Here is a 19,306-nt window from a genome sequence, read left to right as displayed (position 1 = left end):
TGGGGTGGGCAGAGGTGACATGGGGTCCACAGGACATGGGGCCCTCTGGAACCAGATGGGAAACTCTAAGAACACCTCAAATGGATCTACAAGGTGTTTGGGGCATTGGGGTAAAACAGACTCATCTCCTTGATGCACACGCTGCCTCCCACCCTAATTTCCCCATCCCAGCCCCTTTCCCCTTCCCAGAGTAAGTGACCCGGGGATGCCCCCCCAAAAAAAAACCCACAAACACCACACAGAAGACACTGCACAGTTCATGAGAAAATGAAAGAAATGCCAAGGCAGTTTATTTACAATAGTTGTATACAAAAAAAAGGACAGCTCGTGTCACAGCTAGAACAGCCCCCTCCGTCTCCTTTGCTGCCCTCTCCCATGCTCCCCCCACCGGGACTGGTCCCCTCGGGGCTCCAGCGTCTGGGTGAGCATCTCACAGCTCACATAAAGAGATGTGGTTCCATCAGAGCTTGAGAAGCCTTATCTGACCACAGTGGAGACCAAAGGTTTTGTTAGCATCAGGGTTGGAGGCTGTTGAGGTGCCAGGGCATGGTGGTACTGGGACCAGTGCCTGATGACAACTGAGAGAGGAGGGGACATTGCTGCCCCTTCCGCTGGGAAGGGACTCACTGCAAGCTCTCTGCTTTGCTCCCCCTCCCTGGAGGCAAAGATCACCTAGGGGATTGCCCAGCAGGTCCCACAAAACACCTCCTAGGCGCTTGGTAGGTTCCCAAACTGGCCTCTCTCTTGCCCTGTTGTCACCAGGAGCTGCCATCGCTGCCCCCAGGGGTTCCTTATGGCCATTATCTTCTGCTCTCCAGGGAAGCATCACCATTCCAACTCCAGTTCTCCAGCCTGGGCTCCCCCAGCTCCATTTTCCCTCTTGTTTTTCCCCATCCCTTACATCACGCTTTCCACAACCCTGCCTTGTTTTCTTCTCCTGCTTTCACTCTCCATGGGGGTGATCTTCCTTTTGGAATAACCACCTCTAAAAGTGATGGCTTTCCAGCTGCTCTAACTGAAGAAAAGGGGCTTTCATCCGAGTTCCCACAAGGTGATTCTCAAGAGGTTCTTACAAAAAAAATGTAGCTCTTTGGGAAGTCACAGGGCTTTTGAGTTTCACCCTTGAAAAGGATCATCAGGGTCTCCTACAGCCTAATAAAGCCTTTGGAGCAAGTGACCCTCACCCTCTGACCACCTCCAATGGGGGGGTCTCTTCTCCCCCTTCCTCAAAATGGTTCTGTAAGGTCTATGGGCAAACAACACCCGCTTTGGGCAAAAGGCCCTGAGTCCAGGCAGGAACAAGGGAGGGAGAGGCACCAAGAGATGCCGCTGCCCATCGATGGGGTGGGGTGGAGAAGAAGGAAGCCAGAGGGATGCCCGCCTGCCCACCCTGCCTGCCCAGCACCAAATTAAAGTCACACATGACGCACATTCCCCCCCAAAATCTTCCCTCCCCACCCTCTCCATCCCCCCTGGCTTTTCCCCAGGGGGGGGCACCTCCTCTACTTCGCCAGCCCTCGGCTGTCTCCTCCAAACATGGTTGACGGGTGGGTCGTGGTACCCACCAAGGAGATGGGCATCCCAAATCCGGCACCCTCCCGCCCACCCTCCCTCCTTCCTCCTCCCTCCCCACCCTCCCCAAAACGACTAGGATGGCTTCACTTGTCAAGTCTTGACATTCACGAACAAAGAAAGCAGAGGAACGTCCACCCTTCCACCATCCGACCTTGCGCTGCGGCAGCCTCTGCCACCTCCCCGGAGCTGTCAGTCCCACCATCGCCTCTTTATCTGGAGGCTTCTTCCTTGAGCTCCTTGTTTTTTCTCACTTCTTCTGCGTGTTTGTCCTGCGGAGGGGAGGGTAGGAGGGAAGGAAGGGGGGGACACGCATTAGCTGGACGGACTTCGGGGTCCCCACGGGCTGGCCAGCGGCTTCGGAGGGGTTCGAAGGCACGAGGGCGTTTCGTGAGGTTCATCCCCTGAGGGACACCACCGATGGGTCAACAGCGTCCTCTCCTCCCCTGGGGTGATTTTAAGGACTGTGGAGGCACTCGGGGACTGATTGTCCTCGCCCTCTAGCTAGGAGGTAGATGTCAACCAGACGGGATGGACCGGGAGCCCCAAGGAGATGGGGTTAGCTCGGATTGTCCTTCATTATCTGGTGCTCTCCACCTCTGACCCAAGGCTAGCTGAGGTGCTTGGTGAAGGGCACTGGGCGAGCTCCTTGCAGAAGGGATGTTTTGGAGGGAGCTGGAGATGGTGAGGGTGGGACCTTCCATGCTGAGGTTGGGAACAGACCTGCTTCAGGGAGAGAGAAGAGGTCTGCACCGGCTGGCAGGGTGGAAGCATCTCCCAAGCATGGCAGTACGGACCCTTCCAGCTCCACCGGGGAGCTGATGGCTCCATGGCCTCTGGCGAAGGGACCGGGGGAAGATTTGCCACCCCGAAGGTGGAAAAATTGCCAGTGGTGGGTCAAGACCACCATGGCGGGACATGGGGAAAGCAAAGGCTTTGCATGTTTATGGGTGAGGTGTAGGTCCCAGTTCTCCACCCACCAACCACTCACGAGCCTACGGACATGTCAGGCAGGACCCCCCCACCCCAGGTGGGACATTGTGTTTGGGTGTTGCTGCACAGTGGGAGGGTAGAGGGACCCTCCTCTTTGGTGGTGTCCCCAGGGGATGATGCCACCCCAAAAGCCATGCAAGGTGCCCAGGGGTTCTGTGACACCCTCCTAGACTGGTGTCCCAGCACGTCCCCCCTCCCTCCTCATCGGGCTCTCACCTTCTCCTGCAAGCGCTCCAGCATGGCGGCTAAATGGGCCTCACGGTTCTCCTTGTTTGATTCCATTTTCTGCGCCAGCTTCTCTTTGGCCATCTTGATGAAGTTGTTGTTCTCCTCGATGGCCTTCTGGATGACCTCCCGCTCGTGCTCCCGCTTCTCGGCCAGATGCTTCAGCAGCTCAGCCTCCTGGTACTGGTGTGGGCAAAGAGGACACAATGGCCATGGGGACCATGGGGCCCTTCTCCTCCTGGCCAAAACCACCCTCTCCAAACTCAGCAGCATCCCCAAAGTTGGGTGCACTTTGCTGAGTGAGCACCCTCAGCCCAAGTTTGGTGTCCCCAGGGCATGTGCCCATGCTCAAATGCTGTGCACAAGCCACCAGACCTACCTTCCTCCTCTCCTCTGCTGCCTCCAGCTTCTTCTGGATCTCCTCCAGGGAAGGGTCACGCCGCCGGGGCAGGGAGGCGTTGAATTCGGGGATGCCATCGAACGATGGGGGCTTGAGGATGACCTCGAAGGACTGCCCCGAGGTGCGCTTGTTGAGCTCGATGACTTCCATGTCGGAGATGACGCACCAGGTGAGGTCCACCGTGTCTGCTGGGAGAGGGGCAGGGGCTGACCACTGGCGTGGGTGCATCCCACCCCTTTGGGCAAACCACCCCCAGGGTCATAGAATCATAGAATCATAGGATGGTTTGGGTTGAAGGGACCTTCAAAGCTCCCCCAGTGCCACCCCTGCCATGAGCAGGGACATCTTCACCAGCTCAGGTTGCTCAGAGCCCCGTCCAGCCTGGCCTGGGATGTCTCCAGGGATGGTTCATCCACCACCTCTCTGGCCAACCTGGGCCAGGCTCTCACCACCCTCAGCACAAACAATTTCATTATATCCATCCTGAATCTCCCTCCTTTAGTTTAAAACCATCACCCCTTGTCCTGTTGCAACAGGCCCTGCTCAAAAGGGTCCTGCACCTGCAGCCCCCACAATGGGCCACCACCAGCTCCATGGGTTTCACCCAAACCCCCGGACCCCAAATGCACCGCTGCGGTTCAACCCCAATGTCACGAGTTGGGATTGGGACTCCAAGACACGCATCAAGAGATATGACCTGGGAATATTTGGGTGAAATAGGGGCTGGGCATCCCCACAGGAGAGACACAGAGATCAGCCCTGCTTTGGGGACCGGGGTCAGGACCATGAAGCCCCTTTGCAGCTGCAGATCCCAGCCAGAAGAAGTCCCCCAAGGCTGAGCATCCCCCTCCATCGTCTCTGGACCCGCCAACATGAATCAGCCTGAATCACCCAGAACCGGCTGCCTAAAAATACTGAGCCCACGCTCGGCACTTCGCGCGGTGGAGCTGCGGTTGAGGGGGAGCTGTGGGGCTGCCCAAGTCCCCCCAAGCCCTGATCCAGTCCTCTGCTTCCAGCCAGTGCCAGCAGACCATGGAGACACCTCTCTGGGTTTGAGGGTGACCCTGCTCATGTCAAGCGGGGGTTTGCAGCCCCCCACAGCCCCCACCATACCTGCGCCCCTGGATCGCGGATGGGCAGCAGGGTCCTACCTTCGTACGTGTACCCCGGCTTGTTCAGGGGGTCCGAGAGGAAACAGGAGCAGAAGAGGGAGACGAGAGGCAGCTCCTTCATCTTCTCTTTGTAAGCTGGGGAGAGATGGTGGAGTTGGGGGTCAGAGGGGTTGGGGGGGTTCCTGCCAAGCGTCTGGGGTGGGGGATGCCATGTGTCAGGGAAGGGTTGGGACCAAAGTTTGCCCAGATAGTGCAAACAGGGTGATGTGGGTGGGGAAAGCAAGACATGCAAAGGGGAAACTGAGGCACACAGAGGCAGGGTGCTTTACTGATGGCCACAGGGGTTCTGTCAGTCCTGGGGTGTTAACCTGTGGGTGTCCCAGGGCAGAGCCACCCCCAGGGTGGTTTGGATGGGACCCCACTCAAACTAGGGGTGCCCAGCATGGGGTAGGTGCCAGGGTTGGGTTCATGGCATTGGATGAGTCATGCTGTCCCCCGTCCCCACGCATGGCCCCATGAGGATGACTTACCAGCCAGAGTCATGGCGTGGAGATCCTTGGGCGTCCTCAGCAAGAGAGTTCCTGTGGGAGGAAAGAGCTGGGATCAGTGCGGGATGTCCCAGGGGGTGGGGCACTGGTGTGATGTGGGGGACACTACGGTGTGACACTGGGGTGACACACACCAGTGTGTCCTAAGGCCACCCGTGCTGTCACCCCCACTCATGTCTAGAGAGCCCCAGTACTCAGCTCGCCCCTTGCAGATGGGCTGACGCAGCAGGACCATCTCCTGCACCCCACTGGGAACCTCCCTGGGGGTCCCCACGGCTGTGGATCATTAGTGGGGGCGTCCCTGGGACCCCCCACCCATCCCCAGGGTGAGCACCAGACCTGGCAAGGGGCAGCAACACCCAAAAACCCATTAAAATACGGATAATCAGGGGCCATCCCCCTCTCCCAGGGTTTCTGGGGTGCGCAAAGGGCTTGTCAGTGCCACCAGAGGGGTTTCCCGGTGAAATGCCCTTCCCAGCAGCACCAAAGCACGGGCTGAGATTTTTTTGAATTATTCATGGCTTTTGTTTCTAAAGGAAGAAACAACTAAAATCCTTCTTTAAAATGGGGAGTCGTAAATCCCCGCAGCCCCCCAGGGATGGGGTAACCCCCACCATGGGCATCTTGGGGACACCAGGGCGCTGTCAGCTCCACAACCACAACACACCCCAACCCAGCTCGACTTGGGGAGTGCCCAATAAACCCCGACCCCTCAACCCCATCCTGCTGAGATCCAACACAGCGTTCTCGCAAATAACCTGACAGGAGGGAACAGGGACAAAATGTGGGGACACACTGCCGGGGACATCTTTTTTGAAGATGCTCCCCCGCTTTTAGGTGACCCCCAGAACCAGGGCTGGTTGGGCTTGGGGGTTACCCAGGGGTGAACCCCCCTGGCTGGAGGGGTTCGCTCTCTCTCGGTGGCTCTTGCCCAGGCAGGGTGGGGACGCTCGGATGGCTCGTGTGGTGACACGAGGCTGTGCCGGGAGCTCTGACAGGCTTCATCTTCCCTTCCCACCCCTTGTGTCACCACCCAAACCCTTGTTTTCCCTGGGTTCGCTGAGCGGGGGACACACCTGAACAAATGTCATGCTAGAGAACCCCTTCTTCTAGACATTCACAACAATAAAATGCAGAGATGACCATCGGACCCAAAATGTAGAGCATGATGGGGTTCATCCCTAAGGGTACCAGCCCCACTCCTCCTCGTTGGATGAAGATGCTGGTCAAGATGTTCGGAGGCTTTTCCAAGAGGAAAACCCCTCCCTGTTTAGCTTCCTTCCCTCTCTGCTTCCCAGACCCAGTGCCCCCCTGGCAGCCTCAACCAGGGGTGTGGCTGGGGATCCTGCTGCTGCTGACACCCCCAAACTGAAATCTGTCTCCCTCAGGCTGAAATCTGTCCCCCCTGTGCTTAAACCTCGCTCGAACCCCCAGCACAGAGCGGCCGCGGGAGCGATGCTGCTCCCAACGAGGCACACGTGGCAGGGAGGGGACCCGATCCCACCCCCCCAAAAAAAGCTGCAACCTGGTTTCACACCCTGATCTCTGCTGAAAATCCCCTGAGACAGTGGAGACCCCCACCTCTGCAAATCTCCCATCCCCTTCCCTGGAAGAAGCGCACAGAGATGGAGGGGATGAAGGAGCTGGGGGGGCTCCCAGCTCCTTCTCTTGAACCTTCCCAAGAGATGGATCCTCTGCCACCCCTGCCTTGCCGGGGGTGAAGCAGGATGGCAGCCGCCTCCTCCCTCCCCCTTGCTTTTCCCCCCCTCCCTGAAATAAATCTATCAGGTCACCTCCGCCAGCATCCTGCCACCATCAATAATTCAGCCTGGCCCTGGCCTCCGGGGGGGCTCTGCATCCCTGCACCCACATTTGTGGGTAGGGGGGGTGGTCCAGGTGAGGTCATGCACCCCTTTGGGTGTTCCGAGGATGCTGAGTGTGCAGGACCCCCCTGGGATGCTGGGACGAGGTGGAGGATGCTGAACCCCATCCCTGCACCCCCCTGTTGTGGGGGTCCTCCAGAAGCCGCAGTTTGGCTGTTGTGATGGGGGAGGGACACACAGGTACCCCTGGCTAAATCCCAGTGTCCAGGGGGGTGGAAAACGCCCTTTCGAGGGTGGATACCACCCCAAAATAAATAGGGGTGCGGGGGTGTCCCGGCACAGCGAGGAGGATGCTGGAAGGATGGGGAGGGGGACAAAGCGGGGTGTCGCAGCTAGAAAGCGACATTCAGTGACCCCCTGAAAAATTCCCCCCCCCCACTTCAACCCCTCCCGAAAACTTTTCAATGCTTCCCCTTCCAAAAAAAACAACCACCCCCCCGGCCAGCAATCACCCCCCCATAGCACTCACCCCACCGCCGGTGCTTGAGCTGCTTCTCCGCGCTCCTCGGGCTCATTTAACGCGGGCGCGGGGGGTTCGCGCGGAGCATCCCAGCCCGGGGGGGGGCCCAGCACTCCCCCCCTCCATGACATCACCGCTCCGCTCCGCGATTGGAGCATCCGCGCTGCCGCCTCTGATTGGCTGAGGAACTGTGCGAACCGGGTACCAGCCCGATGACATCACGCCCCAGCAGCTATTTTCAGGCTGGGTCTTGCGGGGGGGGGGGGAAGAAAAAAAAACCCCAAAAAATTAGAAATCACCTTTAAAAAATGATAGAAGCAAGGGGGGAGTTGGGAGTGAAGGTGGGTGCGGGTGAGGGGCTGTTTTTGGCCCTAAAAGGGGCATTCGAGGGTTTTTTTGGGGGGGGGTGATGGATGAAAAGGGCTGAGCGCATGGTGGGAAGCAAGCGTTGGCTCTCTGCTAGAGCAGGACAAAGCTGGGGGGTGACAAAGTGACAAAGAAGGGGACTGGGAGGGTTTAATGGGATCCTGGTGGCATCTCCAATGGATAAAACCACCTTGCTCCCCTAAAGCCAGGCTGTGGGGTGTTGTCCCCATGCTGGGGGTTAACAGGGGGGCCCTCTCCATCCTCCCAGCACAGGGATGTGGCATAAGGCCACTGTGACCCACCCCTGTCCCCAAAGCCACGTGAGGGCTCATTATCTTCCTCCAAAGTGGGCAACGGGAATTGGGAGAGGTCAAGTCCCAGATTCCGAAATTATTTCGGTGCGAAGCTGCCGGGGATGTCGGGGCGAGCGAAGGTCCTCAGGGAGCCTCAGTAGAGCTAGGACATCTCTCTGGGACACGTCCTTCCCATAAAGTGACTTTTCTTCCCCCAAATCTGCTTCACCCTGACCTATTTATCACCGACAGCTGTGTCTGACGGTGATCACACGCCCAGCACCTCTGGGGAGCTGTGCGGGTATATTTAGGCACTGGTCTCCTCTGTTATGCAATGAGCATCAGGGCGGCTGTGGGGAGGTGGTTCCCCATGGAAAATAAATGTAGGGTGGCTTTGCAAAGCCCCGTGGCCTCAGGACATGGGGAAGACAGGGTGATCCAGCTGGAAATGGGGGTGACATCACGTCATCAGCCATTTAGCTCATCTGAAACTCAACAGCGTGTTGCTTCCCTCCAAAAGGATCCACACCAGACATCCCCCAGCTCGGCGGGGTTTGGGTGCCCACCCAGGTGTGGGTGTTGTGGGTGGGATGCCGTGGGACATCCGAGGGGACAGAGCACCAGCTGTGAGCTGGAGGAGCCAAGGGGAGGAAAGAGTCAGGACTCAGCGGCCAACTAGGGGACAAACAGCCATTGTGGGGACACACGTGGCTGCGGGACGGTCCCTGCCGTGGCTGGCACCGGGTTACGTGACACCCCACGACGGGAGGGTGCAGGAGGATCTGCTCAAATACTCCTTTGAGCTCTCTACAGACCCCACGTTGGTGGCCGCGTGGCTGGTGGGGGGTTCTGGAGCCAGTAGAGATACGGGGAGCACTGGGAGGGGGGCACATTTTGACATGCCTCCTTGTCCCCCAGCTCCACAGGACCAGCGTTTGGGGGGGGACAGCGCTTGGTTCCAGATCCTGGAGCTCCTGTGGCTTTGGGGACACTTGGTGGCCACCATCCCTAAGGGTTGTCACCTTCCACCCCGTGAAGCCTCCTGGCTGCTCCAGCACTGGGAACTGTTTTTCTCCATCACTATGTGATGCTCTAATCTAAACAAGGTGTAGAAAAAGGAGACAAAGAAGATTTGGGTCCACCCAGGGCAGCCACGGGCTGCCCCTTTGCCGTCCACATTGTCCCCACCAAACCCTCCTTGGGGACAGGCTGGTGTGGGGCCCTCTCCAGCACAGGAGATGGCAAGAGGTGGCTGGAAGGGAGGTTGGTCATGGAGCTGATTCTGGGGAGGAAAGAGTCCCAACAGGAAGAATCATAGAATCATTTTGGTTGGAAAAGACCTTTGAGATCATCGAGTCCAACCGCTCCTCCACCCCTGTCCCTGCCCCATGTCCTGAGAACCTCATGTCCGTCTGTCCAGCCCTCCAGGGATGGTGACTCCAGCACTGCCCTGGGCAGCCTGTTCCAATGCCACACAGCCCTTTGGGGAAGAAATTGTTCCCCAGATCCAAACCAAAAGAGGAGGCCCCAGGAGAAGCACCAGGTGAAGGTTTTGCCTTCCCCACGACTGTCCCTCTGCCTTAGGGACACTTGCCCGGTGCCAATGGCCAAACCCCTCCTAGACACGGATGGGAGAGATGGAAAAACCCTTTTGCAGTGGGCGCGTGGGACCTATCTGCATCCCGGGCTGGACCAAGAGGAAGGTCCGTGTGTCCCGGGATGCTTCTGCTGACCCAGGCCCGCAGGGGGACCCCAGGGATGGGGTGAGCGGATAGGGTGTCCCCCAGGCCCTTTCCCATCCCCCAGCCGTGCTCAGGGTGGTTTCAGGGCTGGGGTGGCCTCTGCACCCCCTGCCTCCCCAGGACATCCCCAGCCTCCCCACAAATGTTCCCCCCATTGCTGTCACTGAACCTGTCCCAGCGCTGGGGACCCACCTGCAGATCTGTCCCCTGCACCCCCCCGGGCTGGCCCCACCCTGGGAAACCTCCTTTTGGAGGGGTCCCCCTTGCTCCCCCCACCTATCCGGGATGCACCGGTTGGTACCCGGGGCTGGGGAGGGGGGGGGCGTGGAAAAGGTGCTTTGCACCTCCGGATTGGGCAGAAATTACATCATCGCCGGGCTGCGAGCCAATGGGAGAGCCGCCTGCTGCTCCGAAATATCGCCCGTCACTATAAACGTGGGGGATGCTGGGGGGCGGGGGGGTGTCAATACAGCCCCACACCCACCCGTGGACCAGCGGTGCCCACCCACCTCTTGCAGGGATGGGTGGGGATGGGGATCCCGGGCACCCCGCTGCTCGTCCTGGGCGTGAGCAACCCAAAATGATGCTAAAATTAAAATAAGAGGAGAAAATGAGAGAGAAAGAAAGGAAAGGTAAAACACAAATAAAAGAAGAGAACATTTAAAAAAGGAAGAGAAAAATAAAAGAAGAGAAAATTTAGAAAGTAAAAGAAGATAAAATAAGATAAAAATAAAAATAAGGTAAAATAAAATAAGAAAAAAGTAAAAATAATTTTAAAATGTTGTTTGTGATTATTGTGATAATAATAATAATAATAATAATAATAATAATAATAATAATAATAATAATAATAATTATTATTATTATTATTATAAACCGAGGCCTTTCTGGTTGCTGCGAGGAAGGAGGTTTGAGCTCAGAAAAGGTGCTGTGAATAAGCAGCGTGTCCCAGGCAGGATCTCGGGTTTTGGGAGGGACGCAGTGGCTGCAGAGGAGGGTCCCACGCAAACCCCACCTGCTCCATCCTGCATCTTTCCCCAAATTCCTCCTCCCGTGTTGCATGTGTGAGCAAACGCTCAGTCCCGGGAGACATCGCCCATGGCTGCAGGATTTACGCTGGGCAGCAGCAGATGATGGGCAGCATCAGGGTCTGGCGCAAGGTGGGATGCTCGCCCCAATTCTCCTGCTCTCCCCATATCCTGGGATGCCGGGTCGGTCACCGATAACGTCAGCCCACCGGGGTCACCCCCACACCACACGCCTCCAATAACAACATCTCCCTTTGAGGTTTTTTTGCCTTTTTTTTTGCTTTTTCCACCGCCAGCTCTTGTTCCTAAGGAGCATCCTATGCAAATGGGGAGAAACCATGGAAACCGCCCGTTAATATCGGCATGCTGGCAGCACAGCCCACCAGCACTCCCCCCTTTCCATATAAACACCAAGTGCTCACCAGGACGGGGGAAACAGCCCTTTTCCAGCAGGATTAATACCCCAGCATGGGGTTGCAGAGGGTGTTTTTGTCTCCCCCATCCCACTTCTGAGCATTTTCCACCTCTAAACACCAACCGCACATCATCACTTGACTCCTGGAGCTGGGGATTTAGGGAAAAGCCCCTCAAAAGGGTGAAGTCATGGGGAGAAGGTTTGGAGGAGATGGGTTGTTACTCTCAACAATGTTCCCCTTATGTTCTCTTTTTGGGGAGGGGAAACTCATGCTTCTGCCCACATCCACCCAAGCGTGTGGGACTTTCCCATCCCCAAGGTGTGTGGCCAAAGGTCCCATCCCCTGCTTCACCCGCTGCAGCGAGACCTGGAACCTGAAAGCTGCAACACTCCTACAAACCTGGAAATCCTAGAGATGGTTTCATTTGCTATTTCCAGCCCCCTGGTAGGGATGTACCTTCTCCCCAAAGCCTTCCTGGCTTTAATCTGGGTGGAGAGGACAGGGAAGGAGCGGTTTGGGCAGAGAGAGGTGCAGAGTCGTACCAGAAGAGCAGATTGTTTATTAATGATAAAAAACCAAAGAAGCAGTACATACATAAATTCTTTTTTTCCCCCTTAATTTCTTTTCCTTAAGGAAAGCTGAAAAAAGCATCTGGAGAACCCCAAATGCAGGCAGAGGTGGTGGTGGCCACTAGACGGGGACATCCTCCCGGACACGGACCCGGAGGGGACAGATGCGAAGAGCCTCGGGCTGTGCGCCCACCGGCGTCACCCCCACGTAGAAGTAGGGGAAAACGGTGCCACCGAACTTCTCGTGGAAAGTGTAGATGTGGGTCTTGCGGTCGGTGTCATAGAAGGACAGTTCCCCCTCGTCACAGTCCAGTTCCACCCGGATCCGCCTCAGGTCGCCCGGCACCGCCTCCAACCGCGCCGTGTTGGACGCTCGGCACTTCTTGCCGTCCTTCCCGGACAGGCGGTAGATGTACCAGAAACCGGAGCGAGCGTCGTGGTGGAAGGTCCAGTGGGTGCCGCTGTGGGGCCGGGCCACCCCCACCCGCCAGTTCGTCATGCCACCCAGGTCCACCTCCCAGGTGTGGAAGCCGGTGGAGAAGCCGCGGGAGCCCAGGATGCAGGGAGCTGAGGTGAAGCGCTCGGGGTTCTCCACCAACAGCTTGTAGCCACCGTTGGTGACACTGGTGAGGTCCTCAGACACTGAGAGCCAACCTGCTGCGGAGTTGGGGTCGAAGCTGAAGGGGACTGTGGTGGGGACATAGAATCATATAGTCATTTTGGTTGGAAGAGACCTTCAAGATCATTGAGTCCAACTGTTACCCCAACACTGACACTACCCTGAGAACCTCATCTCTGTCCAGGGATGGTGACTCCAGCACTGCCCTGGGCAGCCTGTTCCAATGCCCCACAGCCCTTGGGGGAAGAAATTGTTCCTAAATCCAACCTCAACCTCCCCTGGTGCAACTTGAGGCCATTTCCTCTGCTCCTGATGCTTATTCCTGGGGACCAGAGCCTGACCCCCCTGGCTCCAAGCTCCTTTCAGGCAGTTCAGAGATCAGAAGGTCTCCCCTCAGCTCCTGTTCTCCAGCTGAACCCCCCAGGTCCCTCAGCCGCTCCCATTACACTTGTGCTCCAGCCCCTCACCAGCTCCGTTCCCTTCTCTCAACTCTCTGGATACACATGGTAGGAGCCTGAGTTGCTGTAGGGAGGAGCTTATGGAGAAACTGCAGCCCTGCATCTCCCCAGCCTTTCCTTTGTGGGGACAACCCATGGAGAAATACACTCCCCAGGGCTTCCTTTTCAGGGTGCAAGTACCCCAGGGCACCTGTTCTGCTCTCCATCTGCTTTCTCCAGGCTTATCAGCCATGTGCACAGCTGTTCCACGTTCCTGTACTCTCCAGCACCCACCACCCCAGGACAACCACCCTTTTGGGGGGGACCCAACAACTCACCTACGGTGATGATGTCCAGCATCTTCTTCCACACGTTGTACTGCAGCGAGCCCAGGTACTTGGAGACATCAAGGAGCATCCCCCAGGGAACGGCCTCCGGCTCCTCGGCCGTGCAGGCAATCCTGGGGCAGAGGATGGAGACGGGTCCAGGGATGGAGGAAGGGACTGGACTGAGTCCCTTGCCACCCTGCATTTTGGCAGAGACACCCCACCAGCACCCTACATCTCCCCTGAGCTTTTCCCCAACCTTGTTCTCACTCCAGGAGAGTGAAGAATCACAGAATAGTCTGAGTTGAAGGGACCACCAAAGCACATTCAGTGCCACCCCTGCCATGAGCAGGGACATCTTCACCAGCTCAGGTTGCTCAGAGCCCCGTCCAGCCTGGCCTGGGATGTCTCCAGGGATGGTTCATCCACCACCTCTCTGGCCAACCCGGGTCAGGCTCCCACCACCCTCAGCACAAACAATTTCTGCATCATGTCTGGCCTGAATCTCCCTCCTTTAGTTTAAAACCATCACCCCTTGCCCTATCACAACAGGCCCTGCTCAAAAGTCTGTCCCCATCTTTCATATCAGCCCCTTTTAAGTCTGGAAAGGCCAAAATGAGGTCTCCCTAGAGCTTCTCTTCATGTCAGGAAGGTCCCACCACAAAATCCCCCCAACATCAGGGTCTTAGTGCTTCCCTCAATGCTGTTTTGTTCCTGCATGTGTGTGTGTGTCTGGAGGCACCCAGGGGTGCTGCCTGCCCTTGGGGACCCCCACCACATTCTGGTGGAGCACCCAGACGCAGAGGGGATATGGGGGTACGGGAAGTCCCTTAGGGCAGAGACCCCACTCTACAGTGGGGCAGGAGACCCCACTCAGCCCCCCCGGAGGGGATGTGGGGGCTCAGCCACCCCAATCATAGCATGTCACTGAGCAGGGGATGCAGCAGGGACTGGGACTTACCTGCGCTTGCGGTTCTTGTGGCTCTGAAAGAGAAGAGACATCAGGCATCAAACCTCAGCTTGACACGGGGGATTGCAAACCGTAGATTCCCAGAATGTCAGGGGTTGGAAGGGCCCTGGAAAGCTCATCCAGTGCAATCCCCCCATGGAGCAGGAACACCCAGATGAGGTTACACAGGAAGGTGTCCAGGCCGGTTGGAATGTCTGCACAGGAGACTCCACAACCTCCCTGGGCAGCCTGGGCCAGTGTTCTGATACCCTGACACCAGTGTTTCTTCTCATATTTAAGTGGAACCCTTTGTGTTCCAGTTTGCACCCATTGCCCCTTGTCCTGTCACTGGTTGTCACCAGAAGAGCCTGGCTCCATCCTCCTGACACTCCCCCTTTCCATCTTGATCCCCAGGAATGAGTCCCCCCTCAGTCTCCTCTTGTCCAGCTCCAGAGCCCCAGCTCCCTCAGCCTTTCCTCACACGGGAGATGCTCCACTCCCTTCAGCATCTTGGTGGCTGCACTGGACTCTCTCCAGCAGTTCCCTGTCCTGCTGGAACTGAGGGGCCACAGCTGGACACAAGATTCCAGGTGTGGTCTCCCCAGGGCAGAGCAGAGGGGCAGGAGAACCTCTCTGACCTACTGACCACCCCCTTCTAACCCACCCCAGGTACCATTGGCTTCCTGGCCACAAGGGCCCAGTGCTGGCTCATGGTCACCCTGCTGTCCCCAGGACCCCCAGGTCCCTTTCCCCTACACTGCTCTCTAATAGGTCATTCCCCAGCTTATACTGGAAACACCCAAAGTATCCCCCAGCACCCCGGTAGAGGGTGACACAGCGAGGGTAACACCCTGCTGGGCATGGGGGCAGCACCCCGGAAGGGCTTTACCATGAGGAAGGTGTAGTCATCCTCCTTGAGGTCCGCCTGGAGCTGGTGGGCTTCATTGAGCAGTGCCCGGCTCTCCTCTGCCAGCTGCTTCATCTCGCTCTGGATGCGCCCATCCTTGAGGCGCATCTCCTCCCGCACCCGGGCCAGCAGCGCGTCCTCCTCACCCCGCAGGAACTCGTGCAGCTTCTCAAACTCCCTCCTGATCTGCTCCTCCAGCCGTGCCGCTTCCACCTGCACCACGCGGGGATGTTACCACCTCCCTTCGGAGCCCCCAACAACGCTGGAGTCCTCCCATATGCTCAACCGGAGCCCCCCAACCAGCTCCAGTGCTCAGTGACTCGCCCCCCACTGCCCTCCCAAAATCAGCATCCCCACTGCCACGGCAGGCTCATCCCATCACCCTGGTCCCCAATTCCCCATCTGAGTCCTTCCCCCCACCCAGCATCACTCTCCTCGCTCAGGGATGGAGCAGCCCAGGATGGGTACAGCGCTCCACCCCCAAAACCAGCTGCATTCCTGCCCAGGGCGTGTGCACACATGTGCACACACATGTCAGGATCAGGCTCATTGCCTCCCCGCCAGGAGGGACCACGCACCTGGTTGTGTTTGGCGATGGACTCGTAGGAGCGATGCACAGCCCCAAAATCCTTCGCCTTATCCCGCAGGGAGGTCTCCATGTTCCTCAGCTTGGCCTGCGGGGATGAGACGCCTTCAGGACCCTACGCCCGGGGTTTCCAGTGCGGAAAAACAAGAGCCCCAAACCCAGTAGGATGAGGTTAAGCCGGATCCTTGCTCAATCCACCCTTTGCCCTCCTGTAGCCAAGGTTTGCCAGTGCTGCATGGGGCTGTGCAAACACGCCGTCCCCGTGCAGCAAGGCAGAGGAGCTTTGCTTCGTGGTGAATCCTCCCCCCTGTTTTTAAGCCCTTTCACTGATGCACCAACAAGTCCCTGCCTGTCCCAGCCGCTGCCGCGCTCCCAGGACGGCTCAGCACCGCGGGCAGCCTGCCTGGCCTTGCAAAACAGCAGCCCCACGGCCGCCCCGCGATATTTGAAATCTGGCACGTTCCCATGGGCTGAGTCAGGGCGGCAGCGGCTGCTTTCCCGCCTGGGAAGCGCGGCAGGTCCTGGCACAACGCCCGGCTGCCGGCCAAGCCCGTCTCCTCCTCTTCCTCCTCCCTGCACAGCCGCGGCCCGTCCGGCTCCATGGGGCTTGTCCGGCTCCATGGGGCTCGGTGCTGCCTCCCCACACCGTGTCCCTCCAGTTGGGGGAATTGTGCAATCCCCATCCCAAACATGCTCCCAGCCCCGAGGCGCTGCTGCAATAACCAGCTGCTGCAACAACCAGCGTGGCCGGATCCAGGCGGAGCAAAAATGAGCCAAGGAAATGCGGGGAGCGGGTCAGACCCCTCAGAGCATCATCCCGCTCCCGCTTCCCGCAGGGCAAAGGGCCGTGTCCCAGGGGACGGGGTGGCACTGGGTAATTATTGAGCAGGGTGAGCGTGGGGCAGCGGTGCGGCAGGGACACTCCCAAGGGACCCACCCTCATGGCGTGGCTTGTTTTCATCCTGGCACGCCGGCGGGTACAACCGCGCTGCGCACGAGCCAAAGTTGTGTGCTGACAAGTCTGTGCCAGGGCATGAGCAAGCTGCACCCCTCCAGATCCTGGGGTGCCTCTCCGTGCCACCGCTCCCCCCTTCCTGGAGCATCCCTCACCCTGAAATCCGCCGCCGCCTCCTGCACTGGCCGCATCTGATGTCCTTCGTGCTGCTCGGAGCTCTGGCAGGTGAAACACGCCAGCTCCTTATCCTCCAGGCAGAAGAACTTGGCTTCCTCATGGTGCAGGGGGCAGAGGGCGGCCGCCCGGCCCCGCCGCTGCCCGTCCTCCTTGATGATCATCTCCACCAGGTTGTTGAGCGTGTGGTTGACGCGAAGGTCATCGAACGAGGAGGGCTCTTTGCAGACGGGGCACACGTGATGCCGGTGCTCCCAGGAACGGCTCACGCAGCCTTTGCAAAAGTTGTGGCCGCAGCAAAGCGTCACGGCTTCCCGGAAAGGCTCGTAGCAGATGGGACACAGCAGTTCCTCCTTGAACGTGGCCATGGAGGATGAGGCCAAGGCCACCGAGCTGCTGGCCGAGGGGCTGGCTCCCTTCTCCATGGCGCTGCGGAGAGAGGGAACAGATGGAGACAGGCTGGAGCGGGTTTTCCGAGAGCCTCGGCTGAAAAAACAGCCCCGTTCCTGATGCAATCGGTTTCCTGCCGGTGACTCACCCCGCAGCTCCCTCCCCGGGCAGGGACTCGCCTGAGTGACACCGCCCCGGGCCACTGGCGGCCACCAAGGGCCGGAGGGCTCCGGCCACCGCGCCGGGATGTGCCGGGGCCGCGAGGAACGGGCCGGAGCCTGCGCGGGGATCGCCCCGGTCCCGGACCGCAACGCCGGGGCACCCCCAGACCCACAACCCCCGGGACAGACTCTGTGTCTGGTCCCGGACCCCCATCCCCGCGGCAGCCCCCCTACCTGGTCCCGTACCCCAGTCCCCGGGGCAGCCCCCGTGCCCGAACCCAGGCCCCCAGCCCCGGTGCTCTCCCGCCGTGCCCGGGACCCAGACCCCCAGCCCTGGTGCCCGAACACCGGTGCTTTCCCCGGGGCCCAGACCCCCGTCCCCGGTGCTCTCCACCGATGCTCGGACCCGGACCCCCATCCTGTGGGCAGCCCCGGTGCCCGGACTCGGACCCCCCATCCCTGGGGCAGCCCCGGTGCGAGACCCAGACCCTCACCCCAGGTGTTCTCCCATTGTGCCCGGACCCGGACCCCCATCCCGGGGGCAGTCTCGGTGTCCGTACCTCGGTGCTTTCCCCGGATCCCCATCCCCTGTACTCCCCTCGGTGGTCGGACCCGGACCCTCAACCCCCGGTGCAGCCCCCGTGCTCGGACCCAGATCGCGGTTCCCGGGGCAGCCCCGGTGCCCAGACCCGGATCCTCAGCCCCGGTGTCGGGACCCGGACCTTCACCCCCGTTGCCCGGAGCCGCACCCCACTCTGGGGGGCAGCCCTGGTACCCGGCCCGCGGTGCTTTCCCCAGGGACCGGACCCCCACCGCTGGTGCCCGGATCCCAGCCCCCGGGGCAGCCCCGGTGCCCGGAGCCGGATCCCCAGCCCCGGTGCCCAAACCCCCACTCCCAGCTCTGCCCCGGAACCCCACTCCCGGAGCATCCCCGGTGCCGCAACCTCGGTGCTGCTCCGGTTGCCCCCCAGGGCTGCTCCGGTACCCGGACCCCAGCCCACGTGGCAGCCCCGGTGTCCCCGGTTCCCAGGGCCGTGTCCCGGGGGGCAGGTGGGGGGTTCCTACCTTGCCGAGGGCGAGTGGCAGCGCCTGCAGCGGCTCCTCCGCCGCGACGGGCGTGGGGGGGTCCGGGCGAGCGCCTGCAGCATCGCGGGGCCGGGGCTCGACCGGTGCTGGCGACGGCCGGGGGCGGACGGGGAGGAGCGGGGCGGGGGCCGGGCTGCAGCCGCCGGGGAGGGACCTCACCCGGGCACGGCCCCACGGTTCCTCCGCCCCCGCTCCGGAGGTTCTCCCGGTCCACCCCCCCCCGGTTTCCAGCTGCTGCACCGGTTCATGAGCCCCCCTACCGTGCTTGTCCGGAGTGGGGTGGGGGGTTTAGGGCTCCCCTGCCCACCCCTCCGTGGGGCTGGGACCGCTGACCCCCCACTTCCCTCCCTCTCAGGAGCTGGAGGCTGCTCGGTCCCAGGTTTTTGGGATATTCTGTGGCTCCAGGAGCCCGCGCTTCAGCAGAACAAGTGGAGATGTGCTGGGTGGTGTCTGCTGTCCCCTGGTCCCAGGCAGCGCGTCCATCCCTGCCTTACTTGCTCCAAAACCCTTTCCTTGCCCTCAAACCCTTTCCTTGCCCCCAAATCCTTTCTTTGTCCCAAAACCCTCACCTGACCCAAAACCCTTTCCTTGCCCCAAAAACTTTTCCCTGCCTCAAACCCTCTTCCCTTCCCCAAAGCCCCTTTCCCTGTCCCAAAGCCCCTTTCCCTGCCCCAAAACCCTTTCCCTGCCCCAAAACCCTTTCCATGCCCCAAAACCCTTTCCTTGCCCCTAAACCCTTTCCCTGCCCCAGGGCCCTTTCCTTGCCCCAAGAACCCTGCCTCCCACCTCCTCCGTCTTGCCCTTCGTGTTTGCATTTCTGCCCTGTGGATCCCTCTGCACCCCACGGATACAGCGAGGAAGCCGTCCCAGGGGACCACCGGCCCTGGAAGCTGCTGGGAGCCCCCGATGGGGATCGGGAGAAAGCCTATTCAAGTGCACAGATACCCTTTGTGCAAAACCAAAAACCTGTTATTGTGCTCTGGTATGAGAAACTTTGTGCTGTGTCAGCGTTAGGCAGGGGAGCTGGTGCGGGGGTGTAATTTAGGGTTCTGCTTTAGCCAAGGCTAAAGATAAAGCTGGCCAGGAAACCTGTACTGGGAATGAGATCT

General features: G+C 59.5%; 2 protein-coding genes across 9 annotated transcripts; both read right to left on the bottom strand.

Moving 5' to 3' along the window:
• Nucleotides 1-256: 256 nt before the first annotated feature.
• STMN4 (stathmin 4) lies at nt 257-7,333 on the bottom strand. 6 transcript variants are annotated; one of them, XM_065055531.1, is made up of 6 exons: nt 7,203-7,333; nt 4,833-4,883; nt 4,342-4,437; nt 3,170-3,375; nt 2,782-2,973; nt 257-2,295 (listed from the first exon to the last, which is right to left on the bottom strand). In XM_065055531.1, exons 1-6 carry the CDS (start codon nt 7,246-7,248, stop codon nt 2,152-2,154), a joined length of 735 nt encoding a protein of 244 aa, XP_064911603.1. In that variant the 5' UTR covers nt 7,249-7,333; the 3' UTR covers nt 257-2,151. The 6 variants fall into 6 exon arrangements, with proteins under 6 accessions (XP_064911603.1, XP_064911601.1, XP_064911599.1 ...); XM_065055529.1 differs by having other exon boundaries at nt 3,170-3,378; nt 7,203-7,320; XM_065055527.1 differs by having other exon boundaries at nt 257-2,298; nt 3,170-3,378; nt 7,203-7,317.
• A 4,244-nt stretch (nt 7,334-11,577) lies between these two features.
• Nucleotides 11,578-18,335, bottom strand: TRIM35 (tripartite motif containing 35). 3 transcript variants are annotated; one of them, XM_065055523.1, is made up of 7 exons: nt 18,177-18,335; nt 16,542-16,989; nt 15,424-15,546; nt 14,828-15,058; nt 13,951-13,973; nt 13,002-13,123; nt 11,578-12,294 (listed from the first exon to the last, which is right to left on the bottom strand). In XM_065055523.1, the coding sequence occupies exons 1-7, from the start codon at nt 18,257-18,259 to the stop codon at nt 11,729-11,731; spliced, it is 1,596 nt and encodes a 531-aa protein (XP_064911595.1). In that variant the 5' UTR covers nt 18,260-18,335; the 3' UTR covers nt 11,578-11,728. The 3 variants fall into 3 exon arrangements, with proteins under 3 accessions (XP_064911595.1, XP_064911596.1, XP_064911594.1); XM_065055524.1 differs by having other exon boundaries at nt 15,424-15,519; XM_065055522.1 differs by lacking the exon at nt 18,177-18,335 and having other exon boundaries at nt 16,542-17,935.
• Nucleotides 18,336-19,306: the final 971 nt, after the last annotated feature.

Source organism: Columba livia, chromosome 3 (genome assembly GCF_036013475.1).
Source record: "Columba livia isolate bColLiv1 breed racing homer chromosome 3, bColLiv1.pat.W.v2, whole genome shotgun sequence".
NCBI lineage: Eukaryota > Metazoa > Chordata > Aves > Columbiformes > Columbidae > Columba > Columba livia.
The sequence above is the reverse complement of the archived record's forward strand: the minus strand, read 5'-3'. Positions and strand labels throughout refer to the sequence as shown.

Coding starts and splice junctions, on each gene's coding strand:
- STMN4 (XM_065055527.1), bottom strand. CDS start 7,248: ATGAGCCCGAGGAGCGCGGAGAAGCAGCTCAAGCACCGGCGGTGGG. Junction 3,379..4,341: donor GCCGGGGTACACGTACGAAG/GTAGGACCCTGC, acceptor CCCCTCTCCCAG/CAGACACGGTGGACCTCACC. Junction 2,299..2,781: donor TGGAGCGCTTGCAGGAGAAG/GTGAGAGCCCGA, acceptor CTCTCCCTGAAG/CAGGTCTGTTCCCAACCTCA.
- TRIM35 (XM_065055522.1), bottom strand. CDS start 17,696: ATGGGGATCCGGGGAAAGCACCGAGGTACGGACACCGAGACTGCCCCC. Junction 13,974..14,827: donor ATGACTACACCTTCCTCATG/GTAAAGCCCTTC, acceptor CTTCTCTTTCAG/AGCCACAAGAACCGCAAGCG. Junction 12,295..13,001: donor GCTGGACATCATCACCGTAG/GTGAGTTGTTGG, acceptor TCCCCACCACAG/TCCCCTTCAGCTTCGACCCC.